Source organism: Panthera leo, chromosome D3, assembly GCF_018350215.1.
Source record: "Panthera leo isolate Ple1 chromosome D3, P.leo_Ple1_pat1.1, whole genome shotgun sequence".
Taxonomy (NCBI): domain Eukaryota; kingdom Metazoa; phylum Chordata; class Mammalia; order Carnivora; family Felidae; genus Panthera; species Panthera leo.
In genome coordinates this window covers 78,652,090-78,670,568 of record NC_056690.1, presented here as the reverse complement: position 1 = coordinate 78,670,568, position 18,479 = coordinate 78,652,090, and the positions used below count along the sequence as shown (strand labels likewise).

The 18,479-nt window shown below is 38.6% G+C and overlaps 1 protein-coding gene across 1 annotated transcript in view; it reads right to left on the bottom strand.

The window, feature by feature from the left end:
* Nucleotides 1-209: 209 nt before the first annotated feature.
* Nucleotides 210-18,479, bottom strand: part of LOC122203156 (glutamate decarboxylase 1-like) — a 32,860-nt gene continuing 14,590 nt past the window's right edge. Inside the window, 10 exon segments of the mRNA XM_042909710.1 lie at nt 210-375; nt 1,885-1,911; nt 3,012-3,079; nt 4,456-4,563; nt 10,635-10,804; nt 14,880-14,959; nt 15,063-15,136; nt 16,337-16,379; nt 16,381-16,445; nt 17,370-17,424. Of these exon segments, the coding sequence (XP_042765644.1) occupies nt 210-375; nt 1,885-1,911; nt 3,012-3,079; nt 4,456-4,563; nt 10,635-10,804; nt 14,880-14,959; nt 15,063-15,136; nt 16,337-16,379; nt 16,381-16,445; nt 17,370-17,424 (856 nt within the window).

Below are 18,479 nucleotides of genomic sequence, written 5' to 3'. Positions count from 1 at the left end.
TCTATCTATCTATCTATCTATCTATCTATCAATCATCTGTGATCTTCAGTGAACCGGCTTCCCTTTCATCATCTTAGTAGCAAAGGATAAAAGAGAATCAAAAGTTCTAAAAGAGAGGATACATTTGTGGTTTTCCTTTCTTGTTATCTTCAGCAAAAGATTTTTTTAAAGTTGCTGTTCACACTTGTATTCAAGCTCACACTGAAGTCTCATAAATCCTTTCCAAGCCTTTCAATGGCATCAATAAGATAGTCAACATCTGCTCGTCTGGTGGCAGGGTTGGAAAAGACCATTCGAAAAAAATTTACTTTGTCTCCGCATGGCTGGTAGCTTATCATGGCTGTGCCTTTCTCTATCAACCGTCTTTGGAGCAATCTGTGTGTAAATGTAAATATTATTAAAAGGTGGTTTTATAAGTATATGCCCTCCCACATTCTAGATGGCTACATGACTATCATCAGTTCCAAGTAAACTGCAGGCAATTTAAACTATCAGGGATAATTTTTAAGAAGAGGCTTAGCACAGAAAAAAACAAACAAACAAAAAAAAAAAACCTCTAACATGTTCTATATTCATATTGTGGCTCTCATTACTCCGTGATTGACAATGACCAAACTCATAAAATGATGTGTGCTAGAATGCATTAAAAAAAGGTGGTGTGACATTTTTGCTTACATTTATACGGCAATTCGAATAGAAGTACCTGAGAAAGAGGTGAGATGAAGTAGGAAATGGAAAAATAGTAGCATATTTTGATATTATGACTTTCATCATTTGAAGGATTATACCACGTCTTGAGTTTTTCTGCAAGGTCACTGTTTTGCAGCAAAGCATAGTTTCTTTGTAAATTGCACAGAAACAAATTCTGTCAGAGCCATTGTATGGCTCCTCAGACGACAGCATGCGTGTGGCAGTGGACCACATTAATACACTCTTGCGTTGTTATTATAGGGCAAAGTAGCACTGACAGTCGGGAAAGTCAGAAGAGGGCATTCTCTAACTACTTAACCTGCTCCTCTGCTGGTGACTTCGGCTTCCGCACACAGTTTACTTTTGAAATGCTACAGATGCCATCCGTGACTTAACTTCCCCATAAGTCTAAGACACTGGCAGTGCAGAGGCAAACATACATATAATGTTCATGTAATGTCCTTCCCTATTTAATATTTTAATCAAGCAAGATGATCATAAAATAATAGATATTAGTGATTGCAGACAATAATTTAAAGAATCGTCTCATGGTCTCCTCCTTGCCTTCCATCCAGGAGCATGTACAGAGCCCTAGGAGGGTCAGCTGTCTGCTAAACGAGCTGTGTATACCTCAGGAGCCCACTTGCAAGTCTGTGTAAATACGTGCCTCACTAGTTCTCAATCGGTAGTAATTGCCTGAGTGGAAGATCACACATATCTAGAAAAGAAAGAATGAAGAGCTTCACTTAATACCTGTCTCAAACTAAAATATTTAAATAAGGGGTATATGAGAAGCAAAACAAAACAAAACAAAAAAAAAACCAAAAAAATATTTATTTTCACTTAGGGCTTACAAGCCCCGTGAGTGCTCTTTTTAAATATTTAATTTTGAGAGATAGGGAGCAGGAGAGGGGCAGACAGAGAGGGAGACAGAGGATCTGAATAGGGTTCCCTGATGACAGCGGAGAGCCCGACGCAGGGTTCAAGCCCATGAACAGTGAGATCATGACCTTAACCAAAGTCAGATGCTTAATTGACAACGCACAAACCCAGGGGAATTTTGATGATATAAAAAGTTGAAGGTCTTGGGGTGCCTGGGTGGCTCAGTCTATTGAGCACCAGACTTGATTTCAGCTCAGGTCAGGATCTCGTGGTCATGGGTTTGAGCCCCACGTTGGGCTCCAAGATGAGCACGGGGCCTGTTTAAGATTCTCTCTCTCTCTGCGTGCCTGGGGGGGCTCAGTCTGTTAAGTGTCCGACTTCAGCTCAGGTCACGATCCCGCGCTTCGTGAGTTCGAGCCCTACGTCGGGCTCTGCGCTGACAGCTCAGAGCTGGAGCCTGCTTCAGATTCCGTGTCTCCCTCCCTCTCTGCCCCACTCCCACTCGTGCTTTGTCTCTTTCTCAAAAATAAATAAACATTAAAGAAAAATCTTTAGAAGATGATCTCTCTCCCTCTCTCTCTGCCCTTCCCCCACTTGCACGTGCTTTCTCTCCGAACAGAAATAAGCATCTTTTTTTTAAAGTTGAAGCCCTTAAACCCTGATATCAGACAGTGTTCAGTTTATCCTAGGGCACCTCACATTAACCCAGGAGAAGTGGTTGTGATGTTAGTATAACTCAAAATAAAACATGCTTCTGTGATGTCTGCTTAAGATGGGTTGAAAACTTACAACAAATATATGTGGTAAGTTACATATAATGGTGATCTTCTTCATTTTAACATATATCATTAAAGTAAAGAACAAAATCCCCCTTGTTATGGTGTTTGTTTGGATTTGTTTTTTCAGCTATTATCGTTCATTGTTCTCTACTAAAATCTTATTCTTGCTCAGATGACCTTATGATAAGTATCTCAAATTTTATAATACTTCTCCAACTACCTCTTCTGTTGCTGTTAGGAATTGTTATTATTTTTATTCTTGTCTTTTCTCCTACTAAGCTTTCTAGCCAATTTAGGACGGGGATTCTGTCCATTTCGTTTTATACCTCTAACTCCTATTAGAACACCTGACATACATTAACCGATGAATGGATTAAGCAAAGGGTAGGAAACTCAGCCTGTTGCATATTGAGAACTTAATTAATATTTTTCAATTATATAAATTATGACTGGATTAATTTGCAAAATGGCTGATATGTTGAGATTAAGCTCATCTCCATACAAGTATTAAATCAGTGGCTTGGGACCACATGACCACTTATACTAACCAATCAAACTAAGGATGCAGACACAGTATTTAAAAGGCATTATTAAAATTAAAAACAACACACACACACACATGCGCATGTACCTTTTGGAGTTCTTGATCTCTTTCAAAACCTTCTGGGATGTGGGATGTGTTTAAGTCTTGGTGGGAAATACCAGAAGCAGACATTGGTGAACTCAGGCTAAACCAAACATAAAGATTTTATAAATATCCTTAAAATTCTACTTAATTCCTTAAGTATTTCAGGGGTATTTTAATGAATTTCATTGTTAATATTTTTAAAAATAGTTTTTAAGGGCCCAGTAGACATCAGGCACTAGACAGAGACAACAAAAATCGTCACTGTCCTCACAGAGTGCCCAGTCTCTCTCAGATCCTTGCTTTCTTTCTCAAAAAGCCCTCATACCACAATTCTAGATGATTTTCCGATCTAGTTAGATCATTCTCACCTGGTCTATCAGTTCTCTCAGAGATCTTCAGTCATCTGTTCCATGACCATTCCTCAAAATATTTTAACTAAACAATGATAGTTCCAGTTTCATATTTGAGAAAGATCCTTTGGGTTGAGATGTGGACAGTGGATTAGAGGAGAGAACAAGTGAAGAGAGAGGAATATTAGATATTAGAATCCTAAACTGTTATAGTAAGTCAGGAGAGAATGGAGAAGACTTCGCTAAAGCAGTGGCTGTGGGGACAGATAGGAGGCTTTTCGTTTCCAAAATCTTTAACAGATGTAATTAACCTCTGCTAGCCCTTCAAGATGAATTCAAGTTTTCCGGCTTCAATGTCTGGACTCCTTTCACATAGATTAAAAATATAAGAATACTTGACTTAAATTTAAGCTCATTTTGGAGAGGAAATAAACTATTAGAGGATGTGTAGTATTGAAAACAAACAGACTTCTTTGCTTCCAATTTCCACTTAAGACTGCAAGAGACTCACAGAAATTAAGATCATAGTTTTGTCAGAGGGAGACAATTTTGAAGACAGACCAAGCACGTTTGTTTCTAAACATTTGCTCTTACTCGCATGGCTTCAAGCCAATGGATGGTTGACTAGGACTTAGAGAGGAAAATGGCCATAATGCTGGCAAAAATCTGTTTTTTCATTAACGTCCCCTTAGTGTATTGATAATAATGATCTACCAAAGATTATCATAATTTAAAGTCCACTTTCTCTCATATCATCTATTGTCCAGAAACCCAACTGCATATTGTAACATACAAGAAAAAAGCTAGGAACAATTACATAACTCTTATTCTGTGCCAGAGAAATCAGAAAAGCAATTATAACCAAATAGTTTTAATTGTCCTAAAAATGAAAATATTGAATATAATCACCAGATAAGTCTTTTGGACCTTTGGCTTGTAAGACATAGAACTTATATGAAAAAGGTTTTAAAACCTAAATGATTTCCATTTAGATAAAACAACATACTTATGATAATCGTTAAGTATACTTTTAAAATGATCTCAGGTAAGATTCAGGTAAGAATACTCAGCAAGAAAAGTATAAATCCATTAAACTATCAAAAACTTTAAAAAAAGGCATCTTTACCTCTGCATCAAACACGAGCTTAAAGTTATCTTTTTTCTTTAAAACCTTACAGAAGTATTTTGCAAGTTCCATGTGTTGGTTGATCTGTGCCTCAAAGCCACAGGTTCCCTGTAATTAAAAAAAAATCAAAATAAAATTTCCATTCATGTAAGTTCCTTTAAATTACATTGAAATTGATTTACATTAATTAAATGTACTTATTGAAATAAATAATGTGATTATCATCTTCCTACCAGTAGGTGTCCTCCATTATCACTTCCTTTTTATTTCCAGATCATCATCCCACTTTGATGCCCTACTGTCCATGAACTTAAGGCCAGTTACTTAGCTTTCTACACTTCAGTTGCCTAGATCTACAAGTGTTCTCTAAATATTTTGACATGTAATTTTCATCTGTCTACTATGTAGAACAAATTTTAAAAAATGATATGTAATGTAATAAAGAATGGGAAAATACTACAAATAAAGCCCTTGGCATACTTACAGGCAGAATGTATTTAAAAATTAACAGGGGCACCTGGGTGGCTCAGTCGGTTAAGCATCTGACTTCGGCTCAGGTCATGATCTCACGTTCGTGAGACAAAGCCCCTCATCTGGCTCTGTGCTGATATTGTGGAGCCTGCTTGGGATCCTCTCTCTCTCTCTCTCTCTCTCTCTCTGCCCCTCCTCTGCTCATTCTCTCTCTCTCTCTTTCTCTCTCTTTTTCTCTCTCTCAGAATAAACAAACTCAAAAAAAGTCAACAGCTGTTGAACTTCTGCTCTATCCCAGGCATGTAGTTTAGTGCTTTATACACTTGTTTTAACTTACTCTTAGAAGAACCCTATATAGTGAGCAGTCGAGGCACAGAAACCTTGCTAAGTCTGTGTCTCCATCCACCTGCTTGCCTGTGGTTACTTCTGCTTGTCTCGTGGCAGTAAGCACTATACAGGGGGTGACTCTCCCACTTATTTTCATCTGAGACCTTATCTCTGAGCCTCAGACATATATATTCAACTGCTTATTCAAATCTCCACTGAGATGACTAATGAACTTCTCAAAATGACATGTCAACTCCTGATCTTTCTACGCAATTTTGTTTCTCCCAAAGTCTTCCCAGTCTCGATAATATGTCAATTTGATCTTCTAGTTACTAAGACCCAAAACATTAAAGCTCTCATATCTTTGATCATCCCCTTTTTCTCATACCCCACATCTAATGTTTTGGCAAATTTCATTATGTTTACCTTCAAAATGTAATTAGAATCTAATAAACCTTAACCTACCCACTGCCGCTCTGCCGGCCCAGTCATTCTCTCCCACATTATTCAAATTGCTCCCTCACTCATCTCTTTGCTTTGGTCTTTACACCTACTGCCCAAGTTGAGATGCATTCACAGTTATTCTAGCGGATTCTCAATACATAAGCCTTTGGAATCAGAGCTGGCTTCATGGGCTTACAACCTGTGCAGTCACCCAGGCTCTACACTCCAGAAGGGTTTGGCGTTTAATTTAATTCTCCGCTATTGCTGTCCTGAAATTCTTTAACATTTTACCTTGGACTTGTATTTGTAAGTAAAGTAAGTCAAGGGTCCCTAAGGAGACAATGGGTCGTGCATGTAAGCTAAGGAGATACATGGAACTTCCCTGTCTGCCATCCCCTTCATGCACAGCATTTGCAATGTTCCATGAGCACAGAACCCCACTGGTCCTATGGTATGTGGGAGCTCTGGGACTCTCGATGCAAGTACAAGGTAAACACAACTGAGTAAAAGGGGGTGCTAAGAGCCCCAAGAGGCCACACTTTATGTTGAAACCAAAACTTGCTTCCCGCAGAATTTGTTTCTTTCACTCCTTGTCCTTTTCGATGCCTTCAGTGCCTTTCTCTACAGCAAATATATATGTATATTGTGTGTAATATGTACATATGTATAATATGTATATTTATATATACACATATATGTAACAAATTTAATTATATGAATATGTAGTTAGAACCAACAACTCTCACAATTTTAAGCAAAGATTCATTTGGAAAAGATATTGTTAGCATTTGAAACGTGTAAGAATAGGAATGATTAAGTATCAATGGGCTAATTTCTTGTGATAACCACTTCATCATCTGATATTATGCAAGAGATTTTTCGCGGAGGGCAGTTTGGTTCAGGGGAAAGCTATAAACAGTTCAAAAGGAGAGAAGAAAACCTTGCAGAAAAGTTAATAGAAATTATTGATGAAGAATGTTCCTACTTCTCAAAAAAATTAAAAATTTTTTAATGTTTATTTTTGAGAGAGATAGAGACAGAGCATAAGCAGAGAAGGGGCAGAGAGAGAGGGAGACAGAATCCGAAGCAAGCTCCAGGTTCCAGCTGTCAGCACAGAGCCCGATGTGGGGCTGGAACTCACGAACCGTGAGATCATGACCTGAGCCGAAGTCGGACGCTTAACCCACTGAGCCACCCAGGCACCCCTAAAATTGTTTTTTATGTTTGCTTATTATTTTGGAGAGAGAGAGGAAGAGCATGAGCAGGGGAGGGGCAGAGAGAGACACACACACAGAATCGGAAGCAGACTCCAGGCTCTGAGCCTGACGCAGGGTGCGAACCCATGAGCCATGAGATCATGACCCAAGCCGAAGTCAGATGCTCAACTGACTGAGTCACCCAGGTGCCCCTCCTACTTTTGATTCTGAAGAAATGGGCCCAGGATCACTGAAGTGGTTGCCATAGTGTTTACTAATCTCCAAGAATTTTCCATTTAGAACTTTTGGTGGCAATCATGCATATTGAATGGACATTAAAAAATATCATGGTATGTGTCCATATTGCAAATGCATCTTTAAGTTCTGTAAAAAAAAATCTGCAAAGATTGAATATTAAAGACAATGGCAGGGGCGCCTGGGTGGCTCAGTTGGTTAAGTATCTGACTTTGGCTCAGGTCATGGTCTCATGGTTTGTGAGTTCAAGCCCCACGTCGGGCTCTCTGCTGTCAGCACAGAGCCTGGAGCCTGCTTGGGATTCTGTGTCTCCCTCTCTCTCTCTGCCCCTGCCCTGCTCACACTATGTCTCTGTCTCTCAAAAAGTGAATAAACATTAAAATAATAATAATAATAATAATAATAATAATAATAATAAAAGACAATGGCACTTCTAGTTTAAGTTTGATTGGATTCTGTTAGCCCACGTTCTCCAAAATGCAGACATCATGAAGAGATTAAAGGTGCCAGGATTTGACTAGTGAAAATACCTGTGTGGAAGACAGTAGGAAAATTCAGAAAGGGCACCGGGAGGCCTTGCACTAAGTTAGCTGTCGGAAGAGTCTTGTGCTTCTCAGGAATGGAATGAATGCCTTAGAATCCCTGACATGCTGTCACTGGCTGGGAGAAAACTTTGGAAAACAGCCCCAGGGCAGATGTAATTATGAATTTAAGAGAAGCAGATGGGGCTTTTGGACAATTAATCTCCCGATAGCATTCTCCTGGCCAAAACACATTGATTTTATGAATCCAAAACCAGTCCAACCCATGTAGAAAATCCATGTATGGGGCGCCTGGGTGGCGCAGTCGGTTAAGCGTCCGACTTCAGCCAGGTCACGATCTCGCGGTCCGTGAGTTCGAGCCCCGCGTCAGGCTCTGGGCTGATGGCTCGGAGCCTGGAGCCTGTTTCCGATTCTGTGTCTCCCTCTCTCTCTGCCCCTCCCCCGTTCATGCTCTGTCTCTCTCTGTCCCAAAAATAAATAAAAAATGTTGGAAAAAAAAAAAATTAAAAAAAAAAAAAAAAAAGAAAATCCATGTAAAAAGAAGCTTTCACATTATGTTTGCTTTTGCACATATAGTCAACGTCTGTAGAATCTTATATTATTATATGATTTTCTTCTTATTTTTATAAATTATCACAGAGTTTTATGTAATTAATTTTACTTATACAAAATATGAATTTCATTAACTATGGTTCCTCTTTCTACCATCAATGAAGTATCCATTGTGTAATTAGAGCAAAGGAGGACAAAACAGAATTTTTCAGACTTGCAAGTCAACTCGTCCCTTTCAAACCTGCCATGGATATTTCCCGAACTTGATTACCAGTGTGAGACATGTTTTCTTGTTGGAAAAGCATTTCCATTCCAGTGTATACTGAGTTTTATGTAATCATCTGCTCCCATTGAAAGGGTAATAAAAGCTTTCTTATCTCTCCAGGAGTCAAATGCTCTCATTCTGGGGCTGAATGGCATAGACTCTTTCCAACACCGAAAGAAGATTCCATAACATTCAGGAGTAGACATAAACTCTCTTTCCTTTCCTTTCTCTCTCTCCCTCCCTTCCTCTCTCTCAGAGTGGGTATGCCAGCTCACGTGTAAGATTCCAGTTGCCTGACTGCAGGATCCCTCTCCTGGGAAGTAAATCTCCTTTGCACATGTAGGGTGATGTGCCATGGCCTCACCATGTTGTCCTGAGGTGGAAACAGGGTGTGGGAACCTGACACTGAGATATTCTCTAAGTAAACAGTTGATCTCCCTCTGACTGGGAAACCTTGTGTTTACAGGAAGGATGAAGGAAATAAATACGAATACTAAAAATTCATTGGTCATGTCTATTTTATAGAGGGCCAAAGGAGATGGTTCAAGTACACAATTCTCTGATGGTCTGGCTCAATCCAGGCCAAACGAGCTTATCTGTGCCTTTTGAACTGCATGTCTTAGGCCATTTGTGGGTAATAGAACCAGTTAAGTGGGTCACACCAGCTTTTCTTTCAACGAGATAGAGTGAAATAGAAAACATTAGAGGATTTCATATATGAGAAGGTGTTTTTCCGAAACTTGTTTTAATTATGTGTCTGTGAACATGTTATTGGGCCACAACATAAAATGTATTTCTTAGCGTGGATTGTGTTAAAAAGTTTGAATGCCACTTCTTTACTTTATAAAGGAATAGATACACTATATGATCCTTTGCATAATCCCTTAAATATATCATTTTTTAAAAGTTGTGATACATATTGAGCATTTGTGACTTCAAGAATAGACCTGATAGCAAATATCTACGTGTATGTGCCCATTTAAGCTAAGCCACCGTATATGCTGTGATGGACAGCTAAGCTATGGAAGAACTGGCAACCTCTTACAGAGTTCAGGAAGTTCATGAAAATATTTATATAAATAAAATCTTTACCGAATCAGATTGAGGGATATTTGGATTATCGGTGCCTGGGAGATCGACACAAAATTTGGAGCTTTGTGTTTGTTAAAATTTGACCTTGGAATATTTTTTAAAGCAAGTTTAACAAAATTTCCAAATTGGCTATTTAAAAATCTTCAGGAAAAGAACTTACAGAATGCATATCTTTGAATAATAAAAATTACTGGTGAAACTCCTAAGACGAACTAATGACTGAGTGTCTCCCCGAGTTACTGGTAATCTTGAGTCAGAGTGTTGACTAGACGTCAGGTCATTGCTGGGTGACTTGTACAAAAAGTGGTGTCTCTGGTTTTGTGGTAGTATATTTCTGACCGAAAACCAAAACCAAAACCAAAACAACACCTTCAAATTAAGTAGAAGAGGTTGGTAAGATATTATAGGTGATGGTAGTTCACGTCAAAGCTTTCACCTACAAAGAACCCAGTGTCCATCTTTCTATGGGGCACTGGGACTGGAATGATAGAAATAGCTTCTAAAAGCATGCCAATTATTTAAATTAAAGCTTATAAACAAAGGGCAGGAGAAAGGCACAGAACACGTCCTGCTGTTGTTATCATCTTTGGAGAGACTATCTGCTGACCTTGACTATAAGGTAGATTGTACGTCTGTGTGATAAATAAGGGTTCACCTCTAAGAATCTATATTGACTTCAAGTTCACTTGACTATTAACACTTCCAATTAGTAGAGGGGGAAAAAAGTTTGTTTTTTTTTTAAAGTTGTGGACAAGTTTATATTCCTGATAGATTTTTATTCCCATGGTTTGGTAGAGCGTATAATAATGATGGAACATACCAAATTTTTTTCCACCCCCATTAGAATTTATACCTGAGAAGCCAAGCTTGTCATCTGCAGTTAGAAATACAGCGCTTTTCTTGAGAGATGTGTGGAAAAATACAAAACTTTGGAAAAGACACCCAAATAGAACTCTAAAAAAAAAAAAAAAAGGAATAGTCTATACTCTTCATCCAAATGAACAGGACCTAATACAAGGTATGACAAACTCCTACCTTTGCTTTCCACATCAACCATAGCTTAAAGACATCAACATGTCGGCCACGCTGAATAGTTTTATCCCCAGTGTCAAAGTCAACATTGTAGAGTTTATCTGGCTGGAAAAGATAAGCAGCGTGCATCTTGTTGCATGCTTCCAGAAGACCCTAAAAAAGGAGTAATATGTCTACATGTAGGTTATATACCTCTCAGTAAGAAACCACCATTATTTATTTCAATTACATGCACTTTGTGTTACCTTCGTTTTTTTAATTTTATTTTTTAAATTGTATAAAGTTTTTGTGTCTTGACTCCAGTATACTTAACATACAGTGTTCTATTGGTTTCAGGTGTAGAAGACAGTGACCCAACAATTCTATACATTACTCAGTTTGTGCACTTTTAAATAGGATTTTGTCTATTTTATATAAAAAAAATATGTTACTGTTCTAGGATTTTGGTATATCCTGTTGTTCTTTGGGTTTATCTGGAACAAGTGGTATAATTGGATTAACACAAAATTTATCCATTTTTCTTTAACTTTTCTCAAAGACCTCAATGTTTTGCTCTTTTGAGATTATTTCCTATTATTACGTCTTAATGAGAATTGAGGGCCTCGTTCACTTGAACGAAACTATCCCATGAATCAGCCGATAGGTGCCAGTCAGCACACTGCCCTGTTAGTCTCGGTAGGTAGAGAATAAAGTAATCCACTCACTTAATTTTGTGCTTCTCACATAAAAGATGTTGAAAATGTTCCTCTTTGGTGTTGAAGGATGGAGAAACATTTGCTGCGGATGGCTAAGAAGTAATCACTAGAGCAAAGAAATGTTTCCCGTCACCCAGCAAAGAGAGGCTTTGCTCAAAGGGTATGTGTTGGAACAGCACAAGCGAGGCTAAACCTGTGTGCACTGACAGGGGACCGTTTAAAGGTACATCAAGCGTAACTTCTGTGCAAGAAGCAAATAACAATAGATTTATTATGTGTTTGTTACATACTGGGCACTTCACAAATATCACATCATTTGAGCCTCACAGAAAACTCATAGCATGGGTCCTATTGTTGTATCAATTTTATAGATCGAGGAAACTGATACTTTAACATATTAAGCAATTTTTAAGGTCATATATCCAAATAGTGATGAATCTGGGATCTGACAAAAGGGCAATTTCTCTGGAAGTTGGTGGAAACCCAACTTCAAAGGAGAACTCTCACACTTTTTTTGTTTTTTTTTTTCTTTCCTTAGAATAGGCTTGTGGATCTAGGGAAAGGAGCACAATGTGACGGTAAAAATTGAAGTATTTGGGGGAAAAGGAATAGAAATGATACCTTAAAAAAGAGTACATTGTGTTTTTATATCCTAAGTGTCCTACTTACGCATGTAAATATTTTCTCTCTAGTCTACTTCAAACTCCCCTTTCAATGTTATGTTTGGCAAGAGTTGGAAACTATTTAAAATACTTTATAGATTTATATGAACAATATGGGAAAAAATTTTAAAAAAACTTTAAAACCGTATAATCAATATTTAAGTTTTATCTATTCTGATGTGACGATTAAGCTATAGTTAGTCATATTTACCTACAATCTGACACGCGCTGCCAGGTCAGTGGGTGTGAGGTAAGCAAGGGTGAAAATCCTCTACCCCGCTGACTTTGCAATCTGGGTTGCAGGAGGTTGGGTGGGGTAAGGGCAGAGTTAGGTACTAAACACAATGGGGCATATGTGAATGTGAAGTTGTACCCAGGATAAATGCTATGGAGGAGTTTCAGGGTGTTACAAGAGAATATTCTAATATTCTACGGATCAAGGATTTCACTTAGTCTGAAGGTCTAGGAAGTGAAGTCTTTAGGGTAAAAGTCATTTTTGAGTTCAGTAAGAGCTAAACAAGAAAGATGTTGGGGGAGGGTGTGGGAGACATAAGCAGAGCCAGACCCTGATAGACAGAAGGAAAAACTCATGCCAAGGTCATATGTGAGAAGCTGCATGGCTGCATGACTCCTTCTTGGAAGTAAGGGCAAGTCAAAGGATCTCAAGGGCAAAAAGCAGAGGAAAGCAGAAGGTGAATGGGAGAGCAGAGAAGGGTATGTACCACCCAGGCCTTGGGGATCATGTCAGGGATTTTAATCCCATCCAAAAAGCAATGAGAAGCCACTGAATGAGTTTCAATTTTGCACCATGAAAATGTCCTTATGAATGAAAGAGACTGACATGATTAGCACTTCATTTCTAAACAAATGGCATTGCCTTCCCCTTCAACAATGAAGTAAAAGATATTGGAAATTAGTTTTAATTGTATTTTATGTACAATTACAGCAAAATATATATACTTATAGTGTCTGTAGGTGCCTTTTCAGCATCAGAAAATGTATTCATTAATATTGAATATACTTGGTTTACACTGCTCACTAAGGCATGAGTCAAAATGGCGTTACGTACAACCTGAGACACTCAAATGGTTTAAAAGATAAAAATCAAATGTCCCTCTTAATTTAAAGCTACACTAAAATAGGCTTATTTTCCAGCAGTGACCTTAAAAACAGTAAAAGCTGAGTAGTTTGGGGGTTCTGCTCTACCTCTAGCGACCATCTATCTATCTTCAGGAAAAGACAAAAAAGAAGTATAAAACAAGAAAACAACAACTTAACTTCTCTGAGGAACACACAACATGTAATAATAGAATAAAATGGATTATTTCAACATACTCACTATGGGTGGAGAAATCGGGGAAGACTGAAAAATATTGGTATTTGAGTCCTAAACATAAAGGTATCAGAAATCTGAACGTTGAAAACATACCTGTTAGCGGTAGGAAGGGGGAGCAAACTCAGACACGTCTTAAAGAAGACATATGCAAGGCAAACTAGAATTTCCAGGTACTGGACACTCAGGAGTGGACAGGAAGGAGTAGCCTGTTAATCTGCAGGCTTCAAACATGGGTGAGCTGCCATTTTATTGATGGGATATTGAAGGAATATTCTTGCCATGTGGCCAGCTGAACAGAATCTAAAGCAGAGCTAAAAGTTCCAGTCTGCGTTGCTGAGAACCTTCTAGGCTAGGAGACAGTGAAGATTCTCTCCGAAGAGACAAAGTGGGCGCTGAGTACTCAAGGGTGAGTGAGTTTCTTAAATTCCACTTATGAGTGAAATTTGTCTTTCTCTGACTGACTTCTTTGCTTAGCATAATACTCTCTAGTTCCGTCTCTGTCGTTGCAAATGGCAAGATTTCATCCTTTTTTATGCTTGAGAGAGAGGCAAACCAAGAAACAGACTTAACTATAGAGAAAAACTGACGGTTACCAGAGAGGAAGTGGGGGGGAGGGACGGGTTAAATAGGTGATGGGCCACATTTGTGATAAGCGCCGGCTGTTGTATGAAGTGTTGAATCACTATATTGCACACTAATTGAAACTAATATTACACTGTATGTTAACTCACTGGAATTTAAATACTTTTTAAAACCAAATAAAAATAAATTAAAAAAAATAAAAAGTGAAGCGTGCTAGTGAAGGCGGTTTGTAATAGGAACACAGACATTTTTTTTGTTTTTTAATCCAAACTCTTTGAATTGCTTGTGAGTCAGGGCGAAAGAAAACAAAGTTATAAATGAAACTACATAAAATGCATTTGCATTTCTGACAACTACATGGAGATAAGGATTCCCAGGTTGAATTTTATAATTGTATCTCTCCTTGGAGGAGATCATGGGCTTATCTCTTTGTGTAGCCTTGCATTTACTATTGATGGAGATAAAATGCAAAAACATATAAGCAGAAAATCATGTGATGCAACCCATAAATTTGTGCTTTCTATGCTGAAAATGTATTGCCGTTACTCATCGTTCTCTACATTTAAAATGAGCCATATTTCTGGCCCTGTAATCCGAGACGCCAAATGGGCCAGTGGGCCAAATTTGATCCCTAAGAGATATTTTGTTTGTTCAAGGCATTTTTAATAAGCGGGGCATGAATGATCAAGTCTTCTGTAGACCTCATCACTGTCCATTGTGTCGGCCCGGATCTTATCCACACACTGGGTTACCACCTGTGTTTACAACTCTTTGGTTTTGTGGCACCTCCATTACCTGCTGGCTGCTACTTAAAGATTAAGGGGGAAGGATCCGTTTTCTGTAGTAGGGCAAATTGTGCTGCACTGTGTTAATTCGGTGAGGCCATAATTATTTTGGTTTTAAACATTCACAGCGAAGCTAGTCATTACCAAGATATCCATGATAGCTCTACTTAAAAATAGAAAGCATTTACTTTTTCCCCGGATCAGGATAGCAGAGCGCTGAAGGGGGACGCCCATGAGTTTATGCGGATTCCAGGTCACAGAGTTGGCCCTAGGTGATAAAACAGCTCCAATTAGTGCTTAGAGTCTAATGAAAGAGAACAGAATCCTGCATATGTTATTTTGATTTTCACAAAAAATGGTGCGGGTCTCACCTTTCAATGCCACTGAGTTTATGGGAGTGGTTTCTGGACAACAGCAATCCACCCCACCCCCCCCCCCAAGCTGCCTACAGATACAAAGGATATGTGTTCTTATATTAATTATTTCTCTTTAAATAGCATCAGTGGCTTTTTCCCATGTTAAATTTATTTCAAAGGTTGATGAAGCTCTAATTGCTATGTTAGATAATTATAAACTTGGCTATCATTATGTTACTTATAAGAACAATGCACTTTAAAATTTCCTCTTATGAATTATCGTTGTCTATTCGTGACATAGGAAAGTTTGAGGTTTCTAATGAGTTCCAACACCTTCTGTATAATTTCCAGAGACAGATAAGAAAAGTTGGCATCGAATTTGGCAAGACCACAGAAAAATGAACAAATCTACCATACTGTGTCACTTTAAATTTGTCCACCTCTCATCAAAGCCAAAGAAAGGTTTGCCCCAAATCATTGAACGAAGTCAATAGCATCAAAAATTGTGATTTCCTTAGGATGCCTAGGTGGGTCAGTTGTTTAAGAATCCAAATCTTGATTTTTGCTCAGGTCATGATCTCACAGTTGATGAGTTGGAGCCCTGTGTCAGGTTCTTTGCTGACAGTGGGGAGCCTGCTTGGGATTCTCTGTCTCCCTCTCTCTCTCTCTCTCTGCCCCTCCCCCACTTGTTCTCTCAAAAATAAATAAATAAGTAAACTTTTAAAAAATTGTGATTTCCTTAGTAGGTATTAATTTAAAAATGTTTATTCAGAGTAATGGGCTAAACCTTCTTTTGATTTGAAGTCAGCTTTAGGGGTGCCTGGGTGGCTCACTCGGTTGAGCAACTGACTTCGTCTCAGGTCGTGATCTCACAGTTCGTGAGTTCGAGCCCCATGTCGGGCTCTGTGCTGACAGCTCAGAGCCTAGAGCCGACCTCAGATTCTGTGTCTCTCCCTCTCTCTACCCCTCCCCTGCTCACGCTCTGTGTCTCTCTGTCTGTCAATGATAAATAAACGTTAAAAACAAATTTTTAATCAGGTTTAACTATTTCTTCAAAACGATGTTTTAAATTGTAGGTTGAATATTGATAGGGGTCTGGACTCTTTTCAAACACTTGATACATTTGTGGTCTTTCCATACTTAGGTATTAAGTCTCTTTGAATCATTATAAAAATTAGTTTCCAGAGAAGTTTTCATCTTACCTGCAATGCTAATTAAACGATTTTAAGGATTGTTCATAGGATACATTTTCTCAAGGGGAAATTATGGGCCAGACGGAAGGGACTTACATCCATGTGCATCCAGAGTCTGTGCGCCTCGCAAATATCCGTGGAGAGGGTCAAAGGCCCCGAACACTGTGCTGCCAGCGGAGGCGGTGACACAAAAGGGAATGTGGCCCTGGTGATGACAGAAGCTGAATCCTTGGTCTCAGGAGGTCCACAGAAATCCTACCATTACATCACCATCAGGGCATCAGGAAGCGGGATGGCTTGGACCGAAACACTAAGTATCTAATCATTTCAAACACCCCGAGGTACTTCCAGTACTGTGAAAGTAGTGAAACTGTGAGATGAACTCAGATCACTGCCTCTGAGTGTCATTTACTATTATTTCTCTCCAAATTTGTTTTCACAAAATAATACCACAAAAATAGACGTGACCCAATTCCTTTACTTAGTCCTGATAACTTTTCATTTGATATTTGACAGAAAACTATTAGAGAAATATTGCCATGTTACTTGTTTCACTTTAATTTTATAAAGAATTCCCTAGGGTGTCTGGGTGGCTCAGTCAGTTAAGCCTCTGACTCTTGATTTTGACTCAGGTCATGGTCCCTTTGTTTGTGGGATTGAGCCCCTCATTGGGCTCTGTGCTGACAGCACAGAGCCTGCTTTGGATTCTCTCCCACCCTCTCTCTCTGCCTCCTCCTCTGCTCATGTTCTCGCTCTCAAAATAAATAAACATTAAAAAAAAAAAAAAAAAAGAATTTCCTGGGCACCTGGGTGGCTCAGTCAGTCAAGCGTCTGACCCTGGCTCAGCTCATGATCTCATGGTTCGGTCGGGCCCAGTGCTGACAGCTCAGAGCCTGGCACCTGCTTCAGATTCTGTGTCTCCCAATCTCTCTCTGCCCCTCTACCACTCATGCTCTATCTCTCTCAAAAATAAATAAACATTAAAAAAATTTTTTTTTAATTTCCTTCATTTAGGGATTATTTACTTCTTTCAGCGATTACCTTACCAGTTGTTTTCTGCTAATGAAAATAGGTAAAGAAAATAAAAATGCATTTGCACGTTAAGTATGGAGCTGTAGATAGAACCTACCTTTTTCTTAGCTTGTAATATATTTTTCTCTAACTCAGCTGGAATCATCTTTCCCCTTAAACATACAAATATATGTCGATTTATTATGAGCAAATAAACCAATTCTACCAATGAGAAGAATAAATGATATGCAAGGCTAAAATAATTAGTTTTTAGTGAGGTATTTATATGTGAGTAAACAGATATTCGGTAAATGTTCAGTCCCAAAAAACCAATGTTAAATATCATGTTGAATTAAAGAATGCTTGGCGGGGCACCCGGGTGACTCAGTTGGTTGGGCATCTGACTTCAGCTCATGTCATGATCTCATGCTTGTGGGTTCAAGCCCTACATTGGGCTCTCTGCTGTTAGCACAGGGCCTGATTTGGATCCTCTGCCCTCCCCTCTCTCTCTGCCCCTCCCCTGCTTGCACTCTGTCTCTGTCTCTCTCAAAAAATAAATAAACATTAAATTAAAAAAAAAAATAGCCATTGTTCCAAACAACAAAACATTTTTGTCTATCAGAATTTTCAATTATAAAGGTATTGATAATATTCACATTGATAATATGCAGATAAGAGTATCAATTGACTCTAAAATGTTTGAAAAGCAAATGAAAAATTTTATGAAATTGTAAATGCAGATGTTCTTTGAACCAATAATTCAGTTTCTAGGAATTCATGTGAGATATTCAAACACAGACTCTCAAATATATTTATATAATCATATTAATTTAATCATTGTTCTTACATATTAAAATCTAGGGGGAAACCCTTAAATTTCTTTAAAAATAAGATTTATAAAATTATTTTACATACATAAAATGGAAAACTCCAAAGTTATTGAAAAGAGAATAAGGAAAGGGATTAGATTTCTAAGACAGGGGCACCTGGGTGGCTCAGTTATTTAAGTGTCCGACTTCAGTTCAGGTCATGGTCTCATGGTTTGTGAGCTCGAGCCCCGCATCGGGCTCTGTGCTGACAGCTGAGAGCCTGAAGCCTGCTTCGGATTCTGTGTCTCCTTCTCTCTGTGTCCCTCCCCACTTGTGCTCGCTCGCTCGCTCTCTCTTTCTCTCTCTCTCTCTCAAAAATATATAAACATTAAAAAAAATTTTTTTAAGATTTATAACAC